The sequence below is a fragment of the Nanorana parkeri genome, unplaced genomic scaffold, assembly GCF_000935625.1.
Source record: "Nanorana parkeri isolate BGI_ZX_2015 unplaced genomic scaffold, ASM93562v1 scaffold1622, whole genome shotgun sequence".
In the NCBI taxonomy this organism is placed as follows: Eukaryota; Metazoa; Chordata; class Amphibia; order Anura; family Dicroglossidae; genus Nanorana; species Nanorana parkeri.
In genome coordinates, this window is record NW_017307890.1 from 226,286 (window position 1) to 235,777 (window position 9,492).

The following is a 9,492-nucleotide window of genomic DNA, read 5'->3' on the forward strand; positions in this document are numbered from 1 at the left end:
AGCGGAGGGCAACCAAACTAATTAAGGGGATGGATGACCAAAGCTATGAGACATGGCTACTAAATTTAAACATGTTCACAATGGAAGTAAGGAGATTAAGGGGAGATATGATTTTCATGTACAAGATGATCAATGGTGATAGCAACATCAGCAATAAACTCTTTACGATTCATAACAAAGACTAGAGGCCACCACCTAAAATTGGTGGAAAAAAAATTCCAGCATAAGGGGCGAAGGGGCCTCATCTTCACAGTTAGAGCGTTTAGGGTCTGGAACTCTCTGTCACAGGCAGTGATTTCAGCTAAGAGTGTGGAATCATTCAAGAAGCTTTTGGACAATTTCCTGAGAGACCGTAACATACAGGGGTACAGGTACTCTTAAGAATGAGATGATACATGGACCCATACATACGCACACATCAGCAATAGGTTGGACTTGATGGACTTATGTCTTTATTCAACCTCAAATACTATGTAACTATGTAATGAAAAAAAAATGAGATACACTAAATTGACTAAAGAGCTCATTGTTCAATGTGTTTGTCCATTTATCTTCTTAAAGTAAAAATACATGTAGAGCATTGGTTAAACCGATCTACCAAATTAAGGCATCAGTGAGTGAAACATCAGAGAGCAACAAAGTGAAAACCATTTCAGTATACAAAGCAGTACATTGTTATTATAATGTATTTAAATCCAGACAATGAACTTCTCTTATTTGCTGTCTTTTGATCTAATAAAGCTGAGCTCCAGGTATGCATTATTTTGGTTCACCCTATTCCAATGTAAAAATGCCTATACCATACCTGATCGGCCACTGGGGATCCTGTAAAGCACTGTAGTGGCCGGAGCGACTCCAGAGCTGGCTGCCATCTTCCAGGTGCCTGTACTACACTTAGGGTTGCTACCTGTGCAGGATTCACCCAGACAGTCCGAGTTATGAGCCCGGTATGTGCTGTGTCCAGGGTTTAGGCCAGCTCTCTCACCTGGCTGTCTCTCACTCCCGGCTGTCTCTCCTCTCTCTCTCCTGCCTGTATCTACTCTCTCCCTCCCTTGGCTGTCTCTCCTGGCGAAATTCGTATAAAGCTGGTATGTTGCGCTTGGTGTTGTGTATTCCCACTAATGTTAATCTCTACATGTGTGTCATACACTTTGTGATATTTGGATAATTCTAGGTGTTTATGAGTTTAATAATTACTCTGTTGTGAATATTGATAATAAATTAAATAAGGATATGCCCTATTCTAATTCTACCATAATAATATTTTTAAGTGATGGAGATAATTATGTGAATGCTGTATACAACTAAGTGCCTAATAAAACTTTAAACCTTATATTGATGATCGAATAGGTATTCAGTGTTACGAGTGCGTTACACGCTATTCCTTCTTAATTTCCCGTGTATCTATGAACCAAATTTTAGTAAACATCCTTATTGAAAAAAGTGATTGTGCAAATAAGTGATCACTTTCTCCCCCAGGGAAAAAATAATAACCAATAATTCAAACGAAAAAGCTCTGTGAAGTAGGGCAGCGGAAATTAACGATTAATCCCTCGATTAATCGTTCATTTTTTTGATCGATCAAAGTTCTTTTGTCCGTACTCACCTCTTCGCCGGCTTCCGGGTCTTCCGTCGGAGATCCGGTGACGTCACGGACATCGACGTCACCGGACTCCTCCCCCCTTCCCCAAGTGGCTGTCGGCTAACAAAGGGAGGGGGGAGGAGTCCGGTGATGTCGATGTCCGTGACGCCACTTAAGCGGCGGCCATATTGAGTGGGGCACGTGAGATTAATAACGTGCTGGATTAGTGTGATCCTATTTCATTTTATTACTTCATTGCTGTGCTGTATGTGTATAAGCCAATGTAGTTGGATCTGTATGTGCGTTATAATTAAATCAAAATTAATCGATTTAAAAAAAATGTGATTAATCGAACAGGAAAATTTTAATCATTACCAGCCCTACTGTGAAGTGATCACCTTGTGGGTTTAAACCCACACCCACCTTCATTGTAGGAACACTTCAGTTAAATTGTAACTTATATCTAGTATGACAAATGGGTAAGTCTTGCCTGTGGCAACACTTCAGTTAATATATGGTTTATATCCAATGTAGCAAATAAGTGAACCGATTATACTAATTAATGAGGCATTTGTCCAGAGCGGGACGGTGTAATACCTCTTATGATAAATGATGAAACTCTGCTGCGGAAGTCTTTTAAACACAACTTTTACTTCACGGTAAATGACAATCTCTATAGGTATGGTTATCGCAGTAGTAATCTTTGCATCACATAACAGGATTGAAGCAATATGTAATGAAACAGTTGTAATGTTATCCTCACATCACAAGGTGAATGAGCAGTAGTAGTCAGGTGTAATGTTAACTTCACATTACAAGATTTAGCAATAGCTTGAAATAGCTTGTAGCAGTAGACATGAGCGATTCGTTTCGTTCCGAATCGAAATTCGGACGAATTTTCGGAAATTCAGACATTCGGATGTATCCGAATTCCGAATTAGACATAACGAATGCAAACGAATCCGAATTTCCATTTCCGAAATTCGGTAGCGTTAGTACGAACGTTCGTTTCGTTTTCTGTTCTTATTCACTTCTTATTCGTTTTGTTCGTTGGAGCAAAGTGACATTAGAGGAGAAAAATATTTTTTCCCCTTCAAATGTCACTTTTGCTGCAAACGAACAAACGAAACGAATAAGAAACGAATAAGAACAGAAAACGAAACGAACGTTCGTACTAACGCTACCGAATTTCGTCCGAATCCATATTCCGAATCCGAATTGACTTTCACACCCGAATCCTGAAAAACGAAATAACACAAATCCGAATTTAAAACGAAACTAAACTAAACGAATTTTTTGGCAGTGCACATGTCTATGTAGCAGTACAGGGCAATTGTATTGCTGGATTAACAGCACAAGTTTAAAGTCATTATGGCTGTGTGCATATCATCAGCTGTGGCATTGAATACTTGCTGTTAGTTGCACTCAGGCTGCTACGGTGAATCCTCCAGACTGTAGCTGATTGCTGGCTGTGGAAGCTGAAGTGCAGTGTCTGGCTTGCAGTCTTGGTGCACCAGGAGTCACAGCAGGCTGAAGTAAGCAGAAGTATTTGGAGGGTTGAGGTAGGAGGCTAATGAGCCTATTCAGTGGCAGGAAGGAGAGCAGGGCTGCTCAGAACTTGCCCAGCCACCACATCCATTGCAGGAACACTGGACAAGTGAATTTTCGTGGCTTAAGCCAAGGAGGGGGGCGGAGCGGCATGATGTCAGCGGACAGCGGGCGGAGTCACCCTCTGGGTCTGAGATGCCAGAGAGGTACGTATCCTGGATCTATTACAGGCGGACCCAGGCAGATCAATGCTCTTAACGTTTCCTTTCAGGCCCTCATGGACATCCCCTGTTCTAAGTAATAATTACCTCTCTTTGAAGATGTTTAGAGAGAAATACAGGTAAAAATATAAAAAATTAATATATATCAAAATAACTGAAAATAACACTAAAAAGATAGTCCACTTATCTGTCTTTGTACAGATCAAACTTAAGAAAAAGCGAGTCCTTTCAGAGGTTGTCCGCAAGGTAGGAAGTGAAAAAATCTTCTTTATTCATCCTATCAGAGAGGTTGATGGAAAAAACACTCCTGTTTTATTTTTCCTCCAAATTACCGTTTTTTTACTTCAAGTTGGCGGCACATCCACCAGGTGTGATTAGAAGCCGGACCGAGCGGTTCAGCGGAGGGAAAAAAACAGTAGAAAGACACTTCTAAGTGCAGCAATCCAACTATTTATTAAAACAGAAATTGTGTTTGCACTTACAAGATTGTAGAGTTTAAAAGCATGTAGGTGTGAAGGACACCCAGCCTAACGGATCTTCCGGTGTGTCAGAGAAGAAGCAATGGATCCCTTGACGCGTTTCATCCAATCTGGACGTTTGACCCTTTTGAAAACGTCCAGGAGTGTTTTTTCCATCAACCTCTCTGATAGGATGAATAAAGAAGATTTTTTCACTTCCTACCTTGCGGACAACCTCTGAAAGGACTCGCTTTTTCTTAAGTTTGATCTGTACAAAGACAGATAAGTGGACTATCTTTTTAGTGTTATTTTCAGTTATTTTGATATATATAAAAAAATATATATTTTTACCTATATTTCTCTCTAAACATCTTCAAATAGAGGTAATTATTACTTAGAACAGGGGATGTCCATGAGGGCCTGAAAGGAAACGTTAAGAGCATCGATCTGACTGGCTCCGTCCCGCTCTGGACAAATCCCTCATTAATTAGTATAATCGGTTCACTTATTTGCTACACTGGATATAAACCATATATTAACTGAAGTGTTGCCACAGGGAAGACTTACCCATTTGTCATACTAGATATAAGTTACAATTTAACTGAAGTGTTCCTACAATGAAGAAAAGGTGGTAATCCAGGGTAACAGATAGTACAGCGATTTCACTACAAATATATGAAGGTTTGAAATCTTTTTTCAGTTCTCCTGGAGAGATTGTTCAAGCCACCATTAGATATTGTCTATGAAATTCATTCCCTCCTAAGTCTTAAATAGTTTGAACCCACAAGGTGATCACTTCACAGAGCTTTTTTGTTTGAATTATTGGTTATTATTTTTTCCCTGGGGGAGAAAGTGATCACTTATTTGCACAATCACTTTTTTCAATAAGGATGTTTACTAAAATTTGGTTCATAGATACACGGGAAATTAAGAAGGAATAGCGTATAACGCACTCGTAACACTGAATACCTATTCGATATATTTTAAACACACATTTTTTGGATTAGTGTGGTTTATTAAACCTTGGAACACTTCTCACTATAAATCACATGAGAGAGATAAAAAGAAACACTCATCAATATAAGGTTTAAAGTTTTATTAGGCACTTAGTTGTATACAGCATTCACATAATTATCTCCATCACTTAAAAATATTATTATGGTAGAATTAGAATAGGGCATATCCTTATTTAATTTATTATCAATATTCACAACAGAGTAATTATTAAACTCATAAACACCTAGAATTATCCAAATATCACAAAGTGTATGACACACATGTAGAGATTAACATTAGTGGGAATACACAACACCAAGCGCAACATACCAGCTTTATATGAACATTACTTATATACATTGTTGCAGCTGGTAATTAGGCGTGTTCTTCCCCCTCTGAGCGCAACTAAATTGCACAAATCTCCTGGCAATATAACTTGCATATAAGCCCTCTTAAAGGGGGCAATCATTTTCGAAAGTTCGACCCCTATTGACTTGCATTAGGTTTGAACTTTTCGGCCGTTGTTCCAATACGAACCGAACACGGGGGTGTTCGGCCCATCACTATTCCTGATTAGCCGGGAAGCTGGCTCCATGCTCCCTTGTCACGAGGTGATGAAAGAGCATGAAGCCGGCTTCCCGGACAATCAGAGAGCCGGGCGTTGCGTCATCACACGGCGCCTGGCTTCCTGATTGGCTAGCTTCCCGACCAATCAGGAAACCGGGCAGCAAGTCATTACACAATGCCCTGCCTCACAAGTGACGAGGGAGCATGGAGCCGGCTTCCCAGCCATTCAGGAAGCCGGGCAGTGTGTAATGACGCGCTGCCCGGCTTCCTGATACCGGAAGTACCTGGCTAGGCATCGGAGCATTTGTGCGAGTACGAGTACTCGCCCAAATATTCGGCATCGGCACCGATACTAGTATCGGTATCGGTGCATCCCTAGTATACATGATTTAATGTAAATGCTCAGGCAAATAGTTTTTTGACATTTTTGATAGAGTAAGGTTAAAACCCACATTAATATATATTTTTTAAATCCATGATCTATAATTATAATACAAAAATATAAATAAACATACCTATCAGACATGTATATAAACATATTTATCGGAGAAATGGTGAAGCCAAAAATGAGGAAAATAATAATAATGAAATGAAGAAGGAGTGTACCCCGGATTTGTCCAGGGTATGGGAATCAAGCCAGGAGCCATGTGTAAGCAGGGCCTTACCAAGGGGTGGGCAGAAGAGGAGGTCGTTGGGCCAAGGGATAGACAAAGGAGGTGGCCATTGGGACAAGGGGGAACCTTCCAATAATAATCTTACTTCCCATTCAAAGTTTAAGTCTTTGGGGATGTGAGTATCTATCCAAAATATACCTTAAATCAAAACTTTTGATGATATATGCACTTTAACGATACATCTGGTCAACAGAGTATTTTCTTGACTCATGACACACCTTTGTATCATACAAAACTTGTCCTGTGTAATCATCTAATGCATTTATTTTATTTATTTTTTCACAAAAACCTGGTTGTCTATTTCCTTGTCCAGCTTCTGATAAATGTTATATTTTTCTTCAGCCTTTGAATAATTTTCACTCGAAGAGCTTCTGTCCTGATCCCGTAGATTATTGGGTTTAAGGTAAAAGACAGAGTCCCGGTGACGGATGTTATGTAGTGCGAGAGCAAATTAAGGGACTCACCTTTAAGCATGTATCTGAAAACTATAAATAATGCTGCAGCCAAAAACGTGAAGAAGGCGATGATGTGCGTCACTAAGGTGTGGATGGCCTTATCGCACGCTTCCTGAGATATTTTAAGACAGACAAGAAATGTCCTTATATAGCAGTAAACTACAACAAACACACAACCAACTATCATGAGCATGGTCCATGTAAACCCAAAGACTATGCTGAGTGTTGTGTTCCCACAGGACAAGTGTGTAAGGGAAATGGTTTCACAAAACACGCTGTTGATTTGAACACCACACAGAGTTTGCCTTGAAGCTATGAGCACAATCGCACATATCCCTACATACACATAAATCCATATCACCACGAGAATTTTGAAAGCCCTCTTGTTGGTCATCCATATAGGGTACATCAAAGGGTGGGCAACGGCCAAGTAGCGATCGTACGCCATGGCAGTGAAAGTCAAAATCTCTACAGGAGGAAAGCTCTGGAGAAAGAAGCCCTGGGCCAAGCATTCCGTTAATGAGATCATCATACACCCCGTCACCAAGTCAATGATCAGTTTGGGCATCAAGGCCGTGCTTCCATACATGTCCGCCAGCATGAGGTTGGAGATGAAAATGTACATGGGCTCATGGAGGGTTTCCTCAGTCCAGGTGACGAGCACAATCACCGAACACAACACCATGACAATTAGATAGGTGACCAGAGTTGTGAAGGAATACAAATATCTCAAGTTACCTAGCTCTGCAAGGCCCATGAGAAATATATGACTACCAATCGTAGTAACGTTCTCCATGATCTCATCTCTTCTCATACAAGGAAGGAGACTGTGGCAATGTATACAACTTCCATTTAGAATGGCCACATCACGGACCGTGATGCTGAGGATGATAAACAACTTTTCCATTCAATGAGCCGTCAGCACAGGTAGTGATCTGATTTTATAGACTGGTGAATCCTCCATAGGATTTGTTCTACATGGTAACAAGAATGGAATTCCACAAGGGGTGCACTGCACCTGCGACTGAATAAGTGTCTACTCAGGGGTATATACAAGTTCTGAATATGGAAGTTCTTAATGAAGTTAATTACATGCTGCTGGAAATTGCTGATTCAAAAGAAGTTGTTGGTTTCATGCATTTGCCATTTTGCCATGATTACATTACTAAGGTAGCTCAGAGGTCCCTACTCCAGTACCCACACCACTTCAAACCCCCGTCCCATGTTACCAATCGATACGCCGCACAACAGCGGGAGTTTAAATGGCCACAGCAGTCTTTTATTATAAATAACATTATAAATAACAACAACAAACCCATAACCATACTGTACCAACTTGTTTGGTTTCAAGGTCCTTGAAGGCAATCGCACTCTAAACAGACCAGTATCTGCGGGCACCTTACTTGTAACTAAACGTAACTAAATTGCCCGCAGACCCACGTTGGTCCATATTAACCGGTCATACCCATATGATCGTATGATTACCGAAGGACACCCACACCACGGATGGGTCCCCCCGTCAAGATATGCAACCACTTACAACTGCCTCCAAGGATCCAAACCGCCAAGCCATAGCTAGGACAAACACGCCAAGACACAAACCACCTCTCAGGGCGGGTGCGTGGGAAGTTCTTCTTCTGTTGCTGGACTCCCAACTAACTTCCGGACTCCTCCTTCCTGACTACCTTCCTGAAGCCCCTCCTGAACGACCCCTTCATCCAATCCCGTAAGTGACCCTTCTGTAACATTTTCCTTTTCCCTCTTTAACCCTTTCCTATCCACATTCCTCTGCTATCCATAGCTCCAGGCCTTACTTGATAATTGGAAACCTGCCTTTTATATGTAATTGATATGCAACATTTAAAAAGCTCATGGACCACCGAATGTACTAATGGAAGAATGTTATTGGTAGATCAGATTGATGAAATACAGTTACATATAATATTGGATGCAGAGTTGCCACCTCATCCTTTAACCACTGCATCTCTGGAACCTTTATATCCATCGCACGTTTTACATCTCAGCTATGGGCCAATAACTCCTTAAATTGGACCTTCACTCAGATGTTAGACAATGTATAATCCTAACCCTACCCTCTCCCTTTTACGCATTTGGTCATTTTCTTGGGTAGCGACAGGGCTGGTGCTTCCACTAGACAAACTAGGCAGCCGCCTAGAGTGCAGTGCTGCCTAGGGTGCAGTCTTGACCACTCAACCCCCCCGGCTTTTTCAAACTGCAGAGGAGCAGAACTGAGAAACAACTTTCTCTCTCAGGTCCGCTCCCCTACTCAGTGGGAGGGATTTCAATAGCCAGTCTGTTATTGGCTATTTCAAATTAAAATAGCCAATAGCAGGGGGGGCTTGGCCGACCATGGAGGAGTAAGGAGGCACAGATCCGAGCTCTGCCGACCTGGGGCTATCATCTACTAAACTATACAGCTCAGAACTTACCTTTTGCCCTATGCCCGGTACCCAGACTACGCCCACGACTCCCTCCACCTCCTGGACCCAGGACATTGCTTCCTTTTTCAGGCACCGTCCAAACAAAGCCGCAACACCAGCCAGCCGCAACATGGCGCCGAAAGCCGTCGCACGGAAGAAGGCCGCGGCTGCGCTTGCCTCCACCCCTATGCAAAGACTCTGCTCCTCCACCCAACCCTCGGGGCAGAAGGCCCTGGACCTTATGTTGTCCCCCACATCCTCTGGTAAACGGCCCCCTTCTCCAGACGTCGTGGATCCACGGACGCCAGTGATCTCTATGGGCCCGCCTGACGTCGACAGAGGTTGCTATGCCGACCGGCCGAAGCATGGCGCAGAGGGTCGTGTCGCCGAAGAAGGCCGCCGCCTCCCCGTAGCGCCCCCCTCGCCCCTTTTGAGGCCTGGGGGTGGTGGGCGATGGCCTCCTAGGATTTCCCTAGCAACCCTTGAGATGCTTGACAGTTGGAGGTGACCCTTGGACGACCCCGTGGCGCCCCGGGCGGGTTTCTACTGA

At 42.5% G+C, this 9,492-nt stretch overlaps 1 protein-coding gene across 1 annotated transcript; it reads right to left on the reverse strand.

Annotated features, from left to right (window-relative positions):
* Positions 1 to 3,007: 3,007 nt before the first annotated feature.
* LOC108799066 (olfactory receptor 5AC2-like) lies at positions 3,008 to 9,074 on the reverse strand. The gene is made up of 4 exons (XM_018570884.1): positions 8,952 to 9,074; positions 6,683 to 7,399; positions 4,033 to 4,077; positions 3,008 to 3,112 (listed from the first exon to the last, which is right to left on the reverse strand). Exons 1-4 carry the CDS (start codon positions 9,072 to 9,074, stop codon positions 3,008 to 3,010), a joined length of 990 nt encoding a protein of 329 aa, XP_018426386.1.
* Positions 9,075 to 9,492: the final 418 nt, after the last annotated feature.

What these genes read in the sequence shown, in the direction of transcription:
- LOC108799066 (XM_018570884.1), bottom strand. Translation starts at nt 9,074, where the DNA reads ATGTTGCGGCTGGCTGGTGTTGCGGCTTTGTTTGGACGGTGCCTGAAA. An exon ending in CATGGACCATGCTCATGATA is followed by an intron (nt 4,078 to 6,682) that starts GTTGGTTGTGTG and finishes GTCTTTGTACAG; the next exon opens with ATCAAACTTAAGAAAAAGCG. An exon ending in TTTCAGAGGTTGTCCGCAAG is followed by an intron (nt 3,113 to 4,032) that starts GTAGGAAGTGAA and finishes TGCTTACTTCAG; the next exon opens with CCTGCTGTGACTCCTGGTGC.